Source organism: Oryzias latipes, chromosome 3 (genome assembly GCF_053564925.1).
Source record: "Oryzias latipes strain Hd-rR chromosome 3, Olatipes_Hd-rR_3.1".
Lineage (NCBI taxonomy): Eukaryota > Metazoa > Chordata > Actinopteri > Beloniformes > Adrianichthyidae > Oryzias > Oryzias latipes.
The window spans coordinates 8654273-8676253 of record NC_136239.1 but is presented as its reverse complement, the minus strand read 5'-3'; the positions used below and the strand labels follow the sequence as shown (position 1 = coordinate 8676253).

Genomic DNA, 21981 nt, shown 5'->3' with positions numbered 1-21981 from the left:
CGTCTGGTTTCCATCCTCAGTCCAACGGCCAGACCGAGCGACTCAACCAAGAACTGAAGACCTCTCTGCGACTTTTGAGTGGCTGTAACCCTTCGAGTTGGTCTGGTAACCTCGTCTGGGCAGAATTCGCACATAACTCTCTCCCTTCTACTGCTACTAGCCTGTCCCCGTTTCAAGTCGTTTACGGTTATCAACCCCCTCTGTTTTACTCCCAGGAGAGGTCTGTGGCTGTACCTTCTGCTCATGCTTCAGTCCACCGGTGCCACAAGGCTTGGAGACAAGCTCGACGAGTGCTCCTACGCACCGTCGAGGGTTATTGCACTGCTGCTAATAAGAGACGAACTCCGGCGCCTAATTATCAGGTTGGTCAGAAGGTCTGGTTGTCAACGGCTGATCTGCCCCTTCGAGTGGAGAACAAGAAACTAGCGCCTCGATTTATTGGACCTTTTCCTATAACCAAGGTGATCAATCCTGTAGCTGTACGACTACGATTGTCCAGATCTCTTCGTGTCCATCCCACATTTCATGTGTCCAGGGTCAAGCCGGTTTGCTCCAGTCCTCTAGTGCCTCCTGCTCCTGCTCGGTTCATCGACGCGGGCCCTACCTATAAAATGCGCCTGTCACGTCATTGCCTCGCCTCGCCCCGCCTCGCCTCGCCTCCATTGCTAAGTCCACACGGATTTCCCATGTAAGCCCAAGACATTCTATTGACTTTATAAAGTGGAGATTCCTCTGCTGAGGTCTCCGAGTGTTTACCACTCATCACCGGCATCCAGACTCTCTCCCCCCTCCCTGCTCTGTCTGCTCATTTCCTCTCACGGCTGTGAGACTAGAAGTCCTGCTCCCCCTGCTGGCGGGAGGTTGCCAAAGCTCCTTCAGGTCTGCAGACTGCTACCCAGGACAATAAGTCTGACTAATTGTTCTTCACTCTTGAGTTTGTTTCTTTTGGCTGTCCCCAACAAGAACCTGACAAAAACGGGTTACTATTTCTCTCTTTTGTAAGTGACCATGGTATAATCGGGTTAATGGCCTTTGAAGTATGCATTAACACTTTTTAACGCACGCCGTGGAAGCCTGAACCGTGTTAATACCGCTTTTCTACCTGCTTCAAAGGCCCAAAGCGCTTTACAGTCACAGTCCCATTCACCCATTCACACACACAATCACACACTGGTGGCGGCTCCGCTGCCGAACACTGGCACCAACCTTCCCCCAGAGGCAAGGTGGGGTTCAGTGTCTTGCCCAAGGACACTTTGACATATGGGCGGGCAGGCAGGAATCGCAGGAATTGCATCACGGCCGCCCCGTGGTGCTGTGCATTTCATAAGAAATAGAAATTGTCCTTCAAACCAAACATTATTGAAAAAAAGTTTCAGTTAGAAAGATGACTTGGACCAAACACTGGTATGTCTGGCTCTTAAGAATAACCACAAGCCTTGAAGGAGAACTAAACTATTTGCCAAGATTTCATCTAGAAGATTTGAAAACTGTTGGAACAAACTGATGTGTGCGTTCATTGTGCTTCAAGACAATTAACAGAGGCTGTGTCTAAATTCTTTTACCAAATTCTTTACTCAGTACTTAGTAGGCAAAGTAGAGCATTTGCCATTTTGTGTTGATGTTCAAATCTCAAATTCCAAAATAGAAATAGAAATTTCCCGGAAGTCTCTGCGACAAACCAATATACGGCCCAAACTTGACACTGTGAACTCTTGAGGTGTGTGCCTCGAGGGGCGCGTGATCTGACTTGAGGGACGTGCCTATAGGGGCGGATGAAGGTGTCCAAGATTATTTCTCCACAAGCAGTCTTTAAAGTACCGAGTCACAAACTCCCAGAGTGACAGGATGGCACCATGTCCAATGAGATGAGGACTGCGGGCAGTAAAAGAGCTTTGAAAAGTATTTTGTCAGCTCAGGGAAGAAGCCATAGAAGTGACAAGTGGTCTTCATCAAAATACAGCGGCATAATGAGAGTAAAGTTTCAGAAATGAATGGCTGCCAAAGAGTGCTGGATTGGCTCTATATTATCCTGTCCTTTTTATTCACCTCCAGTGTCATGCAGCTATTTTATAGGTGGCAGCTGACAGCCAATTATCTGCTCAATAGGGGGGGTCAGCCCTCTGGAGATTGTCCTGGGAATGGAAAGATGATACTATGCTTGTAAATGCATAAGGTACTGACCTGGAAAATCTCAGCAGACATGGGTGACATGGCACTGAGCTTTTACAGGATGACCATCAATATAGGGAGGGCTTCCTTCACATCACTGGCAATGGAACAGAGGTTGAACTCTTCGTGAGGTTTGCAAATCAATGATGTAAAGGAGAAAATAAATTCTCATTTTCATGGTTTGGACGGTGTCAGTGTCGCCCTATTTACAGGACAAGTTGTTGAAAGGGGTTATGATGGTGTCAGATTTGAACAGATGATGAACAAGCAAAAAGGCGGAACCGTTATCACTCAGGGGCGGCTGGTAAACATATCCCGAAAGGTACAGCTCTCCATTCCCGTGGCATAAACGTAATTCTGAGCAGCTTTGTAATGACAACAATCCAGATTTATTTAAAAAAACAGGTAAATAAAATATTAATGTGTCATTCAAGTCCAGGTTTCCCAGCAAGTCCTGACTCTCATAACTGCACTTTATCCTCCAGACTCCAGACTCAAACTTTACGTTGTCAAAGAGTAATGTGTATTACGGTATTTTTCGCATTATAAGACAAACTTAGAAGCTTTTTTTTAAAGAAGGTAATAGCGATTGTTATGTCAAAGCAATTTTAAGAGGTAGATGGCACTCTGTCGAAATGTTTGGTTGGGTGTTTTTGTGAGTAACTTAATGCCGAGTAACATGAAGCAATGTTTGACTGTGTTTTTTAAGAGTTACTAACAAGGTTGGGAGTAAGAGCTGTCACAGTAACATTTGATGTAGCGGCATGAATCTGCTTTGTACGCATTGCAAACAAGGTCGGGAGGTACAAGGCCAAATCCAAATTCTTCCCTCACCCCTATCATCCCTCCAAGTGGGGAGTTATGGAAAAACAGTGATGCAAAACAATTGACTTATGTCAAATAAGATGACATGAAAATGAATGTGGGAAGGGTTGGCTGCCTGATCTGAGAGGGTCTGCAGGAAGCCCCTCATCATGTCTGTTTCCAGGAGGTCTGCTGGTTGATCCAGGGGAGTCCTGAGGGAAACCCCAAATCATGGCTGCCTGTTTGAATGAGGTCTCCAAGTGTCCTTCTTCATCCCTTTTTCAATGAGGTCCATGACATGTTTTTTTTTTTTTTACACAGATGCCTCAAACTTTGATTCTCCTGCCTCGTCAATTTAATGAGTTAATTTTTATATATTTTTTATAAATTGCAATTCATTAAGCTTTATGTTTTTATCTGTGAGTTCTCTCACATCATTTCATGGCACTGAAGTGCAACTCAAGTTACAGACTCAAGTCTCCCTTGTATTCGAAACAGCTTTTCAGTCACTGCTGGGAAAAATCTAACAACAGTCATCATGTTTGCTTTCTGCAGTAATATGTAAGGGATGACGTCCAATGAGGTGTCCATAATCAAAAATGATCAGTATTATCAGACAGTTAATGGGGACGGGTGAACCACGACTTTTGCAAGGTCCCTTTTTGATAATGAACATCTCGAAGGGCATCATCCTACTTATACCATGGACAATTAGAAATATTAGAAATATTCAATCAATCATTAGTGCTTTAATCTAATTTTGTTAGGGTTAAATTGCTCTTCACTAGAAGTAGATGATTTAATATACGATGTGAGGCGTTGTCATGGAAACGGCTACAAAGCCTACACCGATCTCCTTCTGCTGCAGGGAAGGAAAGTGTCTACTTAATGCCATGATGAGTGATACAAAGCATTTCCTGATGGGAAGTGTATCTCTCTCTGCTTGTTTTTCTCTAGATTGGAAAGCAAAAGTTTGTTCAAAGCAGTTTGATTTAACACAAGCTTTATAATAAACAATGGAAGGCAATTCTGGTTGTGTTCTGACTTCCCTTCCTGACTTTTCTTTTGTGATTTTGTTTGTATATCCAGACAGAAAAGAGACATAGAGGCAAGTGAAGAAAATATCAATTTGAAAAAGCCAGGTTGGATGGAGCTCCTGAGGCGGAAGCTGAGCTTTTTGAATTTATGCCCCAAAAGAAAGTGCTTTTACATTGCAAGGAATAGGAGAAATCCAGCTAAAAACCCACAAAGCTCTCTAGAGACTGCAGACAGCTGGACAAGTGGAGTAAGCTCAGTTTATTCAGGGGCATCCAGAGTCTCTCCGTCACTAATAATAAACTCACAGGAGTATTTTAAAAATTAAGCGGTGAATAAATCTAATGTTGCATCTGAGGAAAAAAAGGTCATCACTCTATTGTCCAAAACAAAGAAAACTCAATACAAAGAATATATAAAAGGGAAACTTGAAAATTTTCAGTTAAGAAATATCAATTTCAATTTTTAAGAGTGCATTTGTTGCAAGTTTTTGCTGTCAGGAGCTCAGTTTGGGTTTCAGCAGGTTCCAGTTTTATAACATGTTGCATTTATTTATTGCATTTTCCACACTCTAAGACACACTTTAAAACCTTCATTTAAAAAAATACATATATATATGTTTTTGTTTTTTTCACGAATCGCAAAAAAGGTTGGGTGTTATTGGGAATATGCTAATGCAGCTAACATGTAGTGGTGTTGGACTGTCTTTCTTTTTTATTTTTTCCCGTGCTACTAACAAGGCTGGCAGTTAGCATAGTCCCAGTAACGTATGTTTAAGTGGTATTAGGCTGTTTTTTTACAAATTGCAAACAAGGCTCTATGCTTTGAAAATATGCTAATGCAGCTAACATGAAGCGGCGTTGTATTGATTTTTTTAGTTTTTTGTATGTGTGTGTGATTATCACAAACACAAACACTGTGATACTATCAACACTGTGATGCTAACAAGTTTGGGAGTCAGTGTAGTCACAGTAACGTTTTTTTAGTATAAGTCTGTTTTTTTCCAATTTACAAAGGTCTGGAGTTACAAGTATTGTGAATACGCTTGTAACAATTCACTAGGATAACTAGTCCTGTTACTAATAAATAAATACACGAAAGGGGGTTAAACACAAAAGAGCGTCTTAATGCGGAGAAACAATTTGCAGATAACAGAAAATTTCAGACACAACCCGTGCATTAATCAACAGCCAAAATTAAGGTAGAGTCAGTTCAAACAATATGATCATCGTTCCATTCAAAAACAAACATTCAGGTGATTAGGCGTGCTCAGCCTTAGTCATTCATAGAGTTTAATTCTTCCGGAAAGTCAATAATTCCAAAAAATGAGGAGAGTCAATAAAGAAAGAAAAAAATAGCCCTATAGCGATTGCTATTTTCTGGTATACCAGTAACTAAAAAAAAAATGGTTCGATCTCACCAGCGTTCTTCCAGGATCGCTGACGTGGCCTCTCGCAGCAAACTCTCCTGCTCCCGATCACGAAACACGTTTGCTGTGGGAACCGCGCCTCCCGGTAATGCTTCCTCCGTCGATCTAATGATCCGGCTCCGGTGGGTTTCTTTCTTTTTCCGCTAGCCATCAGCATCCGAAAAAGTCAGAGAATTCACTCCAAACATCCACCTGTGGAGCTGTCATTCGCGGCCTGCAGGTGACAGGGGAGATCCTCGCGCCACACCCCTCATCGGCGTTTTCGAGGAAGTCAGCTGGCCGGTGCGGTCTCGTCATCACCCCCTTATATAGTCTTTTGATGACATTCCCCATTATTTAGTTTTGATTCTTTTCTGTTTATGGAGTAATTTACATGAAAAAAACAGGCAACCCTTTTCTCCCCACAGCAGGAGTACATACATACGTTTTTATATACAAAACATAAATTCCTGACGGCACCATGTCAAAAGAATTTTCTTAACTATGTCTTGCACACATCAGTATAATGTGACATTGTCACACGCTAATGTGGCTAACGTCCAGCGTGTTACAAACAAGTTCTAGAGTTACTGTAAACACAGGTAATAAAGTCTGCCTGCCTGACTGATGGACTTATTTCTGACTCTTTTCACTCACTTAAAGTGCATTATATTGCAGTGTCCCTTATAAATGACATAAGTTTGAAAATAGACCATTTCTTGATGGTGCTCCCTATGGTGCGGAAAAAATTGTAAAATCTAAGAAAATTTTAAAAACTTTAGCATCAAACATCTGAGAGTTTTAAAATCATGTATTAAATATTAATAAATATGTCTAAGAGAAATATGAACCTTCACTTGGTCTTTAGCTTAACTGGTTTAAGGAAATGAGACAATAGAATGTGAAAAGCAAGATGTTTTGCTGCAAAACATAATGAATATGCTGACATATGGTATGAAACTTGATGAGAACTGCGTGAAAAAAAAGCATACGATAATTCCCAGTCAACTAATCATTTAGTGCTTCCAACTTTTATCCACTCATTTCCATTTTCTTCAGCTGAAAGCAGACACAAAAAAGCCCTTCTTCTGCAGTATCTTTCATGTAACAGTGCCTGGCAAGCACTTATGAGGTGACACATGGAAGGAGACAAAGACTGAACATCTCTGCTCTTCCAGCGCTCAGGAGGGAAGAGCGGTACAGAGTGAAGACTTTGAGTTAGTTCATCACAGGGCTATTGCCACTTGCTGACAATAAGAGCATTCCAGGGACCAAGAAAATTGCTATCTGGGCAGAAATGGTTTCCTTTGTAGTATTCTGCTCAACAGAACAGAAATAAACCTTCCTGCATCTTCCTAGAGCTGGGCACAAGGAGAAAAAAAAAACGGGATGGGCTCTGAGAAATGCCTGTATTCAAAAGACACTTTTACCTTGAGAATAAGGCAGGCTGAGAATGAGTGGAAGGAAGAAGAAGGGATATTATATTATAAAGATGGACTTAGCAGAGGCTGTTGCATGAATATGGTATTGGGAAAAAATACCCTAGTAAGGAATGTACGATTGGATGCGGCTCAGTTGTGTTGCTACAGTGATGATGGCTTTTCTGCCGGAGCAGCAGCCCAGTGCTATAATGGAAAAGAATGGGCATCAGCAGAGACTTCTAATAAGGTCTGAAGAGAGGATTCAGGGGTTCAGAGCAAATCCGTGGTCACAAAGACGCACAAGTCTCCACCAAGCCAGTCAAGGCTCTGTCCATCTCGCCAAATTTAATTACAGTCGCAGCGTAACAGTCTGACTCGCACAACAAGCGCCAACCAAAATAAATGCAACTCAGTGCAAATTAGCTGGTTTACATTTACACTCAGAATTAGATTAATGTTCCTAATATATGGCTACATTCACACTGCAGGGCTTAATGCTAAATTCCGATTTTATGAAAAAAATGAAATTTTTTTGCAAGGCCGTTCACATTTCCAATTAAATGCAAACTTTTGTGATCTCCTGTGTGACTGTGAAATGACCCAGAAGTGACCCATATGCGCAGAAGAGTCCTCAACGGTGAACGACGTCACTCGTTGTTTGCAGAAGTAGCTAACGCTAACAATGGATGTCAACAACAGTGTTGTCAAGGCTCTTTTTGCATTTATTTTTACAAAGAAGCCAGCAATTACAATCTTCTCATTTTAAGAAGGCATTGGAGCCGGGATCGTCTGTACCCACTGTTGTGGAATGGGGATGTGTATGTGCTGGGCCCGCAGTGCATTCATGTTGTGTGTTATGGTGGAGGAGAACAATGATAAAAGAAGTCTCCCCCCAGCAGAACTGCTATTGACTCTTTATTAACTCGCCCTGGAGAATCTGAGGGTCCGAACGGGGAAGTGAACCCCGAAGGACAATCCGCCTTCAGCCCTGTAGAAGGTCTCCCCCACGCTTCTGACCACGGTCGGAAAAGAAAAAAAGTCATCGCGGGAAAGGTCCACCAGCACACTCGGCCATTTCGCTGGAAATTTTTTTCAAAAACCGCCTGGTTGCGATAAGAGCCCTCGAGTTTGGCCTTAATAGAGATGTCACCCCAAATATTAATTAAATCAGTGAACTCGCTTCCCTTCCACTGACTGGTTTCAGCAGCATCGTCCGCCATGGTTGATGTTTATGTTTTAGTTCCCGCCTACGTCAACACAGAATGATCACTTTTGTAGCGTATCAATGACGTACGGGTCGGATACATGTGGAGGTCGCATTTGAAAAGATCGGATCTGTGTCGTTCAGACGGTCATGAAAAGATCAGATACAGGTCGCATAGGGGCAAAAAATTCGGAATTGGGTCGTTTCAGCCTGGAGAGTGAACGTAGCCTAGGTCCTCCATCATCATAAAAATGCCACTGTCGAGTTAGTTTTTCTCATTTTCAATGCCTGCCTAACTCGACCAGGCTCAGGAGACAACGGAGGACACTGGACTACTCCACTCATATAACTTGTTTTATTTTCCATCAAGAATGGATAAGAGCTTGATAACCTTGATATAAACAGAACATAATTGAACAAATATCAGGAATATATATTAAGATAATATTGTTAATTTAAACTTTTGCAATTATGGTGCTGTTTAACTGTTTTACTTGTTGAATACTGTTCCCAAAAATATCAGAATATGCAATATGAAATTGAACTAAACATACCAATGTCTTCACCTAAGCATTGCAATGTTTGTCCCTCAGGAGCTCACCATGACTGCCAGACATAACCCTCACCTGCACAATGTCATGTAAGTTAATACTGCTTCCTACATCCACCTTACTGGTAGGGTAGGACTCATGTTCTCTCTATACTGCCCCCCGCAGCTGTGGAGTTGATCCTACCTGGAACAAGCCTCCAATTCAATGTCAGGAGCAAAAATAAAGAAAATAAATAAAAATGAAAAGGAGAGTAGATCAATCCTAAGAGCCACAACAGCATGTTCTATTTTTTTCTTTTTTTTAACTTGTCCTGTCCAAAAGCTAAACAAATAGATGAGAGCTGAAGGCCTTTTGTTTTGGACATACAGATATACCTCACTAAAACGCGGTTTACTTTTCACGGTTTCGCTACTTCACAGATTTGCATCGTGCATTGTGTTCTGCATTCTGATTGGCTAAAAAGTCACTGCGCTTCTTCTCTACGTGTGTCAATAACGTTGCAGTTTAATATGTACACGTACGTAAATCAGCTTGCAAAATTTACAACACGTACGTGCAAATCATCTTGCAATTTCGAGTTTCTCTAAAATCCATAGAAAAAAGAGCCAAAACACCTGCCTATCACTATGTTCTTCTCCTGAACAAACACACCTGGGCTTCAAATGAAGAAAACACTGCAGAGTGGATTCAGGTTGCAGCGGCTCAGTCTGAAGAGCAGTGAAATACACCTGAGTCTCTATTTGTCCGACTGTACTTTGTATTTTTTTCATAATAATTTTAAATTTTCTCCCGTTTAATCCAATTATTCAGGTCGCAGTGGGCGGGACTAATCTCCACAATTTGAAGCCTTCTGTTCACATTGATGATTAAAATTATTATTTGACAGTACAATACAGAAGTTATTTGTTGAAAAAAACGTTTCTATAGTACTCTTATTTGTGAAAAAAATGCTTGAGCCTGTTTGTTCTTTCTTTTCAATGTATAATAGAGTATTTAATTGTATAATAATTGTAAAAAAAAAAAATAGAGGTTTTTACTTTACGGATTTTGCCTATCACAGGTTCTTTTTTGGAATGTAACCCCCGCGAAAAACAAGGGTTTACTGTATTTTACTTTTACAACATAGGGTTATGAATCTTCCAACACACCAGATGTATATTTGAATAAACAGAGAGTGCAAGCTCCAGCCCCGGACGAGCAGCCCACCACCACCCACACAAGAGCATGTTCAAAAGATCAAAAACATAATTTTCATCGAAATTGATCTTCAAGTCTAAGTTTTTTTCTGAGACTTGGTTTCTTCAGAAGCTACAACGGAGTTTTAGGGCCACGGTGAGGAAAAAGAATTCTGGCCAACGTGACGAGTGATTCGTGACTTGACACAAAGTTTTGAGAAAAAACTCGTGTCGAGATAAAAGTCGAAATAAAGTTTTTTCGAGATTAAAGTCGCAATGTTGCGCGAGAGAAGCGAAGCTGAGTCTTTCAGGAGTATTCAGTGTTATGGCTAATGTTAGTGGGCTAGTGGCTTTTTACTTCAGAGTTGGCTTTAGCAACAAAGAAATTCTTTCCCTTTTAGCACATAAACATCGCATTTTAACAAGTATTCGTACTTTGAATAGGTTGTGTCAGAAACTGCGTTTATTCAGGAGTAGAAACCACTCCAACTTGGAAGACGTTGCCGCATTCCTGCAAACGGAAATAACCAGTACTGGACAGATGCAAGGATACCGATGGTTACCCTTGCGTGCAATTCAGAGAGGATACGTGGTTTCACAAGATACAGTTAGGCAGCTGATCAAGCTATTTGACCCAGAAGGTGTGGAACTCAGGCGGAGGCAGCGTCTGAAACGCAGGCATTACCACAACAAAGGTCCCAACGCTCTGTGGCATGTGGATTCTTACGACAAACTGAATCCCTAAGACATTGCCATAAATGGTTGCATTGACGGCTTCAGTCGTTATGTTTTGTGGCTGGAAGCCTACACAACCAACAACGACCCCAAAGTAATTGGGGACTATTTCATTACTTTCATTGATCAATTGAGAGGATGCCCCGAGAGAGTACGCGCTGACCGAGACACTGAGAATGGACACATCGAGAACATGATGGTGATTTTAAAACCAACGTTAAACACATATCAGCTGTTGTTGTTAATCATCTTTTTCATTCTCATCTGGACCCTGGAATATATTAGTCTGTGAGTCATGTAATAATTAATGTTCAGATGATAGGTGATCAGTTTTAGCAGTTTAACCCTTGTGCTATCTTAGATGACCCCACCCTTACTTTGACGTGGTATTCCTACCATGACAAAGGTGGATAAAGATGGAAAGATTTCATGCAATCCATGGACACCAGTGAAGATCACAAATCATTAAAGAAAAATTGTTCAAAGCACTGTCTAGTGCAGGGGTGGGCAATTCCAGGCCTCGAGGGCCGGTGTGTCTGCATGATTTCCAGACATCCTTGCCCTACTCATGGCTGATTACCTGGTTCAGGTGTGTCCAGCCAATCAGAACATGCCAGAGCAGGGTATGCTGGAAAACATGCAGGAATGCGGCCCTCAGTGCCCACCTCTGGTCTAGTGGGTGTAGATGACCCAACTCCCATTGTTAAAGTGCCTACGATAGCACAAGGGTTAAAAGAATGTCACCACGTAAAATGCTTGTAAGGTAGCGATGTTAACGGTGTTAGCCTTCGTATGCCGTTTTCAATGTTATGATAATGTTACGGGCCTCGAGCCACAGTAACAATGAGAAAAATCTGCAAAACTGCAAAACAAAGGCGAGATGTCAGAGAAAGAATAAAAGACGCCTTAGTTTCTTTCCTCAGATTTCATCTTTATACAATTTCTGTAAAATATTTAAAATTTAGGTGAGGTGTTCATTAATTTGCTACTGACAATACATTCTTGATTTGTTCAACACATCTAATCACATCAGGAGTCTCCTTAAATAATTTAAAGTAAGATTCAAGGTTTAAAAGCTTCATTCTTTGCACCTTGGAGAGCGCCCACTAACAAACTGTCAGTTCATTTTTAACTAATATCATTGCACCGTGTCATTATATCAGTAAATCATACGTTATTCCTATGTATTATCGTGATTGGATTGTGTGTTGTGTAATGCATACGGTAGTTATATACAATACCTTTTTTTGTTTGTTTGTTAAAGGATGAACTGGATGAAGTCGTGAGGACCTGGAATTCACACAAGATATGAGCAAAGGCAGGCCATTGTGTTGTTGGGGGCCGTCCTATTCTTCTGAACACAGTTCCAGAGATGTACAATGCTGAGGACAGAACGAAAACTGTTGACATGATGGAAGTGGCCCTTTGCAAGCAAGAGTGTACCCCCAAAGGCCAATACCCATGTGATGAAACTGTGTTTGAGCCCTGCTGTCTTTTGATGGCAGAAAATGGATGGGATGTGCCCAAAGATGCATTTTCCGCTGCTGAACTGTACACCTTATTGAGAACGGAAATTCTGATGACTATTTGAGGACGGTCTAGGGTTCTGAGCTCTGAAGTAGCTGTTCTGCAGATTTCATAATGCAAGACTCTGTACAGGCTACTGAAAGCAGTATTCAAACCGACTATAACTAAATGCATTACAGCCATTTTTGAGTGGAAAATTCATCAGTACAATAGATGAATTGAATAGATGCTCATTTTAGTCAATAGAAATACACAGAAAATTAAACTGTTATTTTTAAAGTAAATGTTTCAGTTTAATTATAACATGTTTGAAATTGCTATGTGAGGGTAGTTGTGGTCTTTGTGAGTTCCATTATCTTAACTGTTTTCATTATATAAATTTGAAGTAGTTAGCTACATCTTAACAATGTTACTTTGATTAAGATATTCAAGGCAACATGTACCTGTTGTGAAAGATGGAAATAATGAATATGTTTCTAACAGATAAGCAATATCCTACTGGGCTAAATGTTCTATCCTAAATGTTTAGGGATTGTATTTGCATTTCAAAATGTGCACTTAACTCCCTCCTTCAACTTGATGAACAATTAAAAAAACTTGTACCGAAAAGTTTGTGATCTTTTTGTGCATCAACAAAAAGAACAAAAAAAAAAACCAACAGTGTGCATGACCAAGTTGTATATGTAATTTATTTGCAACAAGTCTGTTAAAAGAAATAAACGTTGCAGAACTGCAAACATACTGAGTGGAGAAATGTGTGAACATACATACTGAAAAAATAATTCACATTAAACTGAACATGTACAGTCATGAACACAGTCTGTCAAGTTGCAAGACTATAGGAACAATGTACGGATATTTCCTCCTCTTTAGCTAAATGTGACAACTTTGAAAAGTACCTCATTTGTTAATGGACTGTGAATGTTAAGTTTGTAAAATAATACAAACAGAATATTTTTCTATACATGTCGCTAGTGGGCTGTGTCAATCCAGGAGACCTGGAGAATTGTAGCTTTCACTCGTTAGCCACAGTTTCTATTAAATATCTCCTAATTAACCACTTACTTGTAGGAGCCAACAAATAATAATAACAATTAAAAAAAGACAAAACGAAGATCTAGAAATTTAAGATGAAACTTTCACATGGCAGTTTTACCTTTTACCTGTGGACTAATGGATGATCTGTTGTCTGGAAATATCTTTCAACTTTTTCCTGACAACAATGTGCCTACAGCTGTGTTTGTGAAGCAGCATATTCTGTGCTAGACTATATCCATCACCCAAACATTGCTCTCAAGGACAGCATGAAACTCTCTTCGGTTCTATATAATTTTGCCAGGTCCTAGTAAATAGATTTTGCGGATTATTATCCTATCAAAAGTATAACTAATTTACGATAATCAACCTGACAATAGTTTGTTGAAGTGTAATGTAATTAATTATTCATATACTCACTGTCTATAACTAAGAGCTGTTATGCTGTAGCGCTTCCACTCTCATTTGACCGCGTAAATCTACTTTATTTTCTAACTTTTTCCTAACTTTATTTCAACTTTTATTTCGACACGACGAGTTTTTTATCTCGACACGACGAGTTTTTTCTCGAAACTTCGTGTCGAGTTTTTTTCTCGTCATGACGAGAAAAAAACTCGTCTTGACGAGATTAATCTTAATTAATCGTCACGTTGGCCAAATTTGTTTTTCCTCACCGTGGCCCTAAAACTCCATTGTAAGAAGCAAATATGAAATGTTCTTTTTTTTTATGAAATCTAGCACAGTTTTTTTATTTTATTTTACAAATGAACTGTTAGTTTTTTTGTGTTGATATTTCTAGTATTTTTGTTTGAGTTGTAGTTTTTCATTACACAGTTTCTTTTGGGAAAAATATGAACAATTAAATAAATTCATTATAATTTATGTATGTAAATCATAAAACATTCTACAAGAAGAAGATGTTATATCATATGTACATTTAAACTAAGGAAGAGTCCAAACTACTATTAAAAAATAAATATTTGACACTTGAGTTAGTGTGAGAACATCTGCTCATTTTCAGCAGTCCTCTGAGATGCATATGCTGCATGAGGCATGTCATTGTGCCTGGAGGGGGAGGGCAGAACAGTCAAGTGGCCCCGTTAAGCTTTGGTTCGATGTTGTTTGTCTAACCCACTGTGCCACGATTACACATTATGTGTAACACACGTTATGTCACAGAGAAATAGAATGCAGCCGATGGAGAAATAGTGGTATAAGTCCTAAAATGCAATTCTCAGGGTCAACTTAAAAGCACAGTAGTGGGTACACAAATTGAGAGTGGGGTTTCTAAAAGCACCTGAGGCTTAAGAAATTCAGGCTGAGGGCTAAATGAAACATATTCAGAAAGTGCACTGAAATAATACTCTAAATTCTTTATTATTAAGAAATTGTTGTTTAAAACAGAAACAGAAGGTAAGAAAAGATTTAAATCGTGTAACCTGTTTGCCACTTCTTCTAGTCAGACACACTTGACTAGCTGATCTTAATAAAGAGTGAGATTTGTTATTATTTTTTTGAAATCAGATGTTTTAGCAAGTCATTTGACTTAAACATGGTTAAAAACTGATTATTGTTTTTCCTGGTGGGTTATGTTTCCGACACCACATGCAATAAAGTAATTTTGATGTAACCACCTTAACAAATCTAACTGACTCATGACAATTCCTTATCCGAATTTCAAATGGTAAATGTGAAAAATCTAATTTGGGATTTGGTTTGAACACAACATGACTCTCAAAAAAGTGGAAATGTTCAGCTCTTTTTGGCATTAACTTGTGAGCTTTCCATTTATTCATTTAACTTATAACCATCCCCAAGTATGATTGAGGAGTGAATGAATAATGGACAAATTGTAAGCACTTTGAGCACCAAGAAAAAGCGCAGATAAATCTAATCCATTATTATTATTATTTTTATTATTATTATCAGAACACCATTCCTTTCTATAATTCAAAACTTGCAGATTACAATTTCTTCATTGTTGCTATCATTTAGTAGTAAAAATAACAATCTTTCTTTGCATGCAACCCCCGTGAATGTGACTAAAGACTTAGTCACAATCACGGGGGTTGACCCAGATGGTTGCTGTGGGTTTTTGGGCTATCCGGGCCCGTAGAATGTCGTAGACAGGAACGACTATCTGAGGGAGGAGCGCAGGTGTGTCCTGTAACTTCCTCGAGGCTCGTGCGGCCACTTCAGGCGACGTCAGGAAAATGGTATAAACAATTATGGTGTGTGTGGTAAGTGTATCATGCAGTTTTGAAAGGATAATGCATGTTGCATGCACTTATGATGTACCGGTGGTTGCCCTTTACGCAGCAATACGTAAGGTGCGCACACTACACTGGCTCATTACTGACCGCGTGCAAATGCTGCACGCTGTACAAGACGCATAAGTGCGCGTAGGATGCCCACACAAACTACACTCTATGTAATTTCCTTCTTTTTAACAGCCAGGTTGCACAAGGAAAGCACAAGGGACACACCTTTCACTTGAACAGCACTAACGGGTTCTCTGCGCAGTCTGCAATTTGGGAGATGAAAAAAATTAAAAAATCTTTGCATCGTACCTGTGTCTCACCTATCTCCCCCTTTTTAGCCTTAAGTGTTTAATTGTTCGCTATGACCTGTCGCTTGCAGTATGCTAGGAGAAAAATATACATGAACATTTTCTCCCTATGGGCTCACCTAGCAATCTACGACTTTGATATAACCTGCAAGCCACTGGCATGCCTCTTACAGATTTGCCCATTTTTCACCCCGAGCCAAATAGTACAGAGCAGTTGTGACTGAAGCATAATATTCTACATTACATGTTTTACATTTAATTTTACGTTTTTTGTGTCTGAACTAAGGATCTATTGTTGCTCTGGGATTAATTATGTTTGCACTTATTATGTCATGGTGTGGTGTAAAATACTTTTACTTTGAGGTAGCATGACACAACTTAGTTTTTGACCAAGACTTGCAAAATGCATAAGCATATCTATCGAATATCTCTTTGCAGAGCTTGGAGTCCCAAATACTGGAAAAAAAAGAAGAAGAAAAAATCTCTTTGTAGATTTTGCTTTGTCTTTTTTCCCAGCTAACACATACAGTGTATGGTAAAAATTCACCCACAAGCTCACTTTGACTACATGTTTTAGAGAATCAAAGGCTTTTACCTTCAGAAGACGAGAGCAAAATCAATGTTCCTTGCCCTTTAAAATAATTCACAGTTGTCGAATGTCTCAAGGGGATGGGAGTGAGATCACAGCTCCCACTCCCTGCTGTCTTAAAGCCATTACTTTCCTCAGTAACATTCAGTGCACTGCCACAAAATCTATAACATTCCTTGTATCCGCCAAGACAAATGGTAAATGGTCTGCACTTATATAGCACCTTCACTTTATTTCACTGCATCCATCATATTTCTTCTTGATGTGCATACCACCTCCTTTGATCTTTTGATAGGAAACTGACCACTGCTCGACATACAGCAGTCCTAGTTTGGAATTTGTTTAGATTTTCTTTGCCAATCAGGTATGGTAGCTCATTTCAGAAAACCTTTTACATACTGCAAACTCAGTAATGTACAGTAAGTGACTCACATTTTGAGTAGTAGTTCCTGTTCAGTTTGATGGGAAACAAAATGCATATACATTTTGTATACACCTAACACCTCCATCTAACCCAGTGATTTTCAACCAGTGTGACGCGGGACAATAGTGTGCCGTGGGAGATGGTCAGGTGCGCCGTGGGAAATTACCCAATCTCTGATCTAAAAACATTTACAATCTCCAGGATTTCAGCTCTGTGTTCATCCAAACAGGCCCTGATAAAACACTAAGTAGTTAGGAATATGAAAGATCGTAAAATATTTTTTCTCTGTGTTTATTTGATTCTATTAAAGACATTTTGATAAGAATGATGGTACCGCGATTTAGCTGCAGCTTCAGCTCTGTTTACGGAAAAGTCCCGCCCCTTTAACTGTCTCCACCAATCTTTCTTGGAGGTTTAATCATACATCATCAGTCTGACCAATCAGAAGTGGCTAAAGTCTTAACTTCCTTGTTCCGATTCTGCTCATAAAGTCTCTCAGTTCCAACAAAAATACCAGCTAAAGCTCGTCTTTAGCGGTGTAGCTTTCTGCGGGATCCCGTGTCAGACCATGGAACAAGTGAACAAAACAATGAAGCTCAGACAGTCTCTGTGATCGGTGGCAGATACGCACTACATCTCCCATGATGCATCGGGATAAAAATACAGCATCTCAGCGTACAATGAGTCTTCCCTGTCAAGCGTCTTGAAACCACAACGAACACGTCAAACATTTTTTAAATCTTCTTGATGAAATCAGAGGTCAACAGTTTAGTTCACCTTCACGGTTTGTGTTTATTAACAGGCAAACATCCTAGAGTTTGGTCCAAGTCATTTTTCTAACTAAAACACTTTTCTAAAAACGTCTGGATTATTTTATTTGTTAAATTTAAGAAGAAGTAATAACAACATTTAAGAAACAGGATTAAGGGGAAGTGGCCAACAGACACATATAAATTGAATTAAAAAAATTTAATCATCTAAAAAGAAATAAAACATTTTTGTTAACATTTTCATCTTTGATTAAGACAAGAGAAAAACTATACATACATAATGTTAGTCTTTTTGTGTAAAATTCATCAAATATACAGTGATCATATAATTGCTCAAAAATTACAGTTGCCTTGGCACCAACATTGAAAAAAAATATATAAGATAAATCACAATTTAGAAAGAATATTTTTTTTTTTTGTGAGGTTACATAAAATTGCATGTTGATAAACTAAAGGGTAAAACAACTACCAGGGTTAAATGTCAAATAATTTAGTTGAAAATTATTACTGAAAACTAACTTAACTTTTGTGACATCTTTTAGAAAAAACATTGCGGAGGGACTGTACATCAATACAGACTATAGAGTTTCTGCTTTTTTAATTTTTGGATGCTGATGTGCCGCAGGATTTTAGTCAAGGATAAAGTGTGCCTTGGCTCAAAAAAGGGTGAAAAACACTGATCTAACCTTAAACAGCTGGGCAAGGTTTATGGTTATCAGCCTAATGCCATAATTGTTGTTCTTCACCTTTTGGCACATCCCGTCAGGGGAGGCTACAGCGAATCAGCTTCCACTGAGTGGCACAGGTGGTTTATCAGAAATATTTTTACTGGATGACCTTCCTCACACAGCCTTGTATTTTATCTGGCCTTGGGACCAGCACAGGGGGACCCATACTTGGGGCCCCCTCGTGGATACATAGTTAGGCCGTGGCGCAAAGGGTCTTGCTTAAGGACCCACAATGGATGAAGCTAATCGTCCTCCCTTGTTTTCCATGCACCACAGTACTATTATTTGACATCCATTTAGGGACCCAAACAATAAGCCTCTTCTTCAAGAAATTGTATTTCCTGTTCAGTAATCAATGCAAAGCAGTGCAGAAACAAAGCTGGAGGTAAAAATCTAATGACGAGGGTTACAGATGGATTACCTGTGTTCTGACTCGTGGATTGAGAATATGACTCCTGATGAGGAAGACTTCTGCTGGATGGAGGCTAGGAAGGTGAACTCACTTTTGCTCCTGAAGAGCTGCACCAATTTTTCCATTATGTGCGGAGGGGCCTGAACAGCTCTCCCTACATCTGGAAGAAAAAAGATTATTAGCTTTTAACAACTCTTTTCACTGGCAACATGCATGCTGTCCTCTCTGTAAACATTTGACTAAAACAAGAAGATGGACTTTACAAAAAACAAAGTAATAAACTTACAGGTAAAAAAATTTTTGGAGTTCCATGTGTCTTGGGGCATTGACAAAAAATGTCAAATAATCCCAGAAGTAACCCTACATTTTCTACTGCACTGATTTGTTTGTACAGTGGGGCAAAAATGGTTTTAGTCAGCCACCAATTGTGCATGTTCTCCCACTTAAAAAGATTAGAGAGGCCTGTAATTTTCATCATAGGTATACCTCAACTATGAGAAAGAAAATCCAGAAAATTACATTGTTTGGTTTTTTAAGAATTTATTTGTAAATTATTGTGGAAAGTAAGTATTTGGTCAATAACAAATGTTCAACTCAATACTTTGTTATATACGTTTTATGTAAGTCTTCACAAGGTTTTCACAAACTGTTGCGGGAATTTTGGACCATTCCTCCATGCAGATTTTCTCTACAGCAGTGATGTTTTCGGGCTGTTGCTTGGCAACACGGACTGTCAACTCCCTCCAAAGATTTATTATGGGGTTGAGATATGGAGACTATAGATAGGCCACTCCAGGGGCCTCATTTATAAACGTTGCGTACGCACAAAAGAAGGCGTACGCCACTCTCTACGCAATAGTTGAGATTTATAAAAAGCAAACTTGACGGGAAAATGTGCGGTCCTCCACGCAAGCTCTGACCCAGGCGTACGCACAAAAACGGGTGAAATGAGAAACGGCGACACCGTCGGCAGATGGAAGAAACACGTGAAAGTGACAGTGTGTGCCAAATCGTGCTGGCATGTGGTGTGCTACACAATGTGGCACAGCTTAAAAACGTGCCTCTACCCCCTGGCGCTGATTGCTGTGTTGGCCCCGACCCTGAACCCCATCCCCACGCATTTGAGCCATTTGCTGCTGCTGTGCGCCAGCGTTTGGAAGTGATGCGTCGCTTGTAAAGAAAAAGGGGTGTGGAAAATATTATTTATTTAAGAATTCCCTCATCGTGCAGTTTATTTCAGTCAGGGCGATCTTGATTTCGCCCAACTCCTTGGCCACCTCTCTGATTGAACTACTGACTTCCCTCTGCATTTCAAGGACTGCATCGGTGAGGACGCGCCCACTGCTGGAGGGTTAAGAGCCGCGTGCAGTGGAGACGCTGGGGCCAGACGGCTGCTCAGCTGCAGCATCGTAACCACTGGCCCCGCTGGAACACCCAGCAACTAAAATAAAAATTTTCTATATTAATAATCTGTAATTGTGTAGCCTGCATACATGTGACTTGACTGCATTCATTTGAATTATTTCTCTTACCTGTGTCACCCTGACCCTGGCGCGTCGGCGTCCCCTCCGTCTCAGTCAGGTGACTGAGGCGGAGGAGGACGCCGATAAGGGGGACTTAATAGGGATTCCCCAATAATAGCGGCCAGTTTCTCATCAAGAGGGGTCAGCTCCGCCCCCCCCCCCCCCCCCCCCCCCCCCCCCCCCCCCCCCCCCCCCCCCACGTGGCGGACACACTCTGCCGATGCAGCGCTAGACGTTTTTTGCCTCGACTTTGATGTCCGATCATTTCTTTCATTTCTTTTTTATTTCGGCCACGGTCCGAGGTTGTGAGGCTGCAGCATTTACGGCGTCTGCCACCGTTTGCCGCTCACGTGCCTTTTTGGCATTAGTAATGCCCACACTGTGCCCTCCAAACAACACTTTTCTCCTCTTTTCCACCTCGCCAACGATAACTTCTACTTCACATTGAGTGAAGTTACGTTTTTTTGATTTCCCCTCTGTGTTTGCCATGATTTAGCAAGCCATGAATATTCATTTGTGGGCGTTTCACGGACTATTTATGGGCAACTATGGGCGTGTCATGTAGCCGCAAAAGCTGCGCTGCATTTAGAATTGGTTGTGATTTATAAAGGGAAAGATGCGTAGGATGTGCGTGCGCACGGTTTTATAAATCCGAATATTTCTGTGCGTACGCACGTCCTATGTTTCATCCGTACGCCACTTCTGACGCAAATCCTACGCAAAGTTTTATAAATGAGGCCCCAGGACCTTGAAATGCTTCTTTTGAGGTCACTCCTTTGATACCCGGGCAGTTTGTTTGGGATCGTAGTCATGCTGAAAGACCCAGCCATGTTTCAACTTCATCTTGCTGATGTAGAAGGTTTTCACTCAATATCTGACAATACATGGCCCCACTCATTCTTTCCTTTACACGGATCAGTCGGGACAACTTCAAGTACTTTTGATTTTTTTTTTTTTAATTTTTTTACCTGAGTATTCATTAAATATAAGTATAGCAAGTCTACTATTGACCATGTACATGTAGTGTGGGAAGTATACTAACGGAATGCTTCTTCAGACTAAATTGGAATATTTCAAGTTAAGAAGATATCAATCAATCAATATACAGTATATAGATAGTAAATAAAAAGGAAACTTCAGTTATACTGCCTCACTTTTAGATAGACTGAGTATACTTGTAGAACACTGTCAGATATCCATTATTCAAATCAGTTAACTCATGTTTGTCAATGAAAAGTGATCAAACACTGAGAACAATCCAAAAAATCTTTAAATACAATAATATCATATTTGAATATCCTATTGAAGTAATAGTACTTTTACTCATGTACAATCTTTTACAAACTACAAGTCTGATATATTCTACCAAATTCTGATGTAAAAATTTGCCAATTTTCATCGTTTTCTGACAGAATTATTCTATTGAGAATTGTCGGTCAGCCTTTAGCCAATATAATTTCAACTTTAGAAAGATGCATGCCAGGCCTCTATAGATTTTGCAGGGGGTTTAAGTCGCGCAGAAATAAAGCTAAAGAAGGCTAAGGGACATTTCTCACATAAATTTCCTTCTGTTCTTGGAAAAAGCATCATGAAATTTCCAAGCTAGACTAATATTCTAAAAGCTTCTCAGAGCTGCATAACAAATTTTGCTGCATGACAGGGGTGTTCCTATTGTTTTGATCACTGCTAAAGAATCTGCACGTGCACACAGATGTGTCTTCTGTTCTGGTTGCCTGGTTGCAGTTTTCAGCAAGCTGCTCTAGAGGTTTCACACTGGCAGCTTTACATGACAGACAGCCCAGAGGAAAAAAAACCTGCAGTTGTCTCTGCAAAGAGCTTTTAAATCTCCCAAGGGTGACAGTAGCCTGCTTGGCCTCACACTCTGCCTCCCAACTGTCACAG

At 40.2% G+C, this 21981-nt stretch overlaps 1 protein-coding gene across 7 annotated transcripts in view; it reads right to left on the bottom strand.

The window, feature by feature from the left end:
- The window catches only part of LOC101158260 (protein kinase C-binding protein NELL1), a 603730-nt gene that overhangs the window by 491696 nt on the left and 90053 nt on the right, over window positions 1–21981 (bottom strand). For all 7 annotated transcript variants that reach the window (XM_023952325.2, XM_078944996.1, XM_078944997.1 and 4 more), the window contains exon 3: window positions 18566–18716. In XM_023952325.2, the coding sequence (XP_023808093.1) occupies window positions 18566–18716 (151 nt within the window). The remainder of the gene's footprint in view (window positions 1–18565; window positions 18717–21981) is intronic.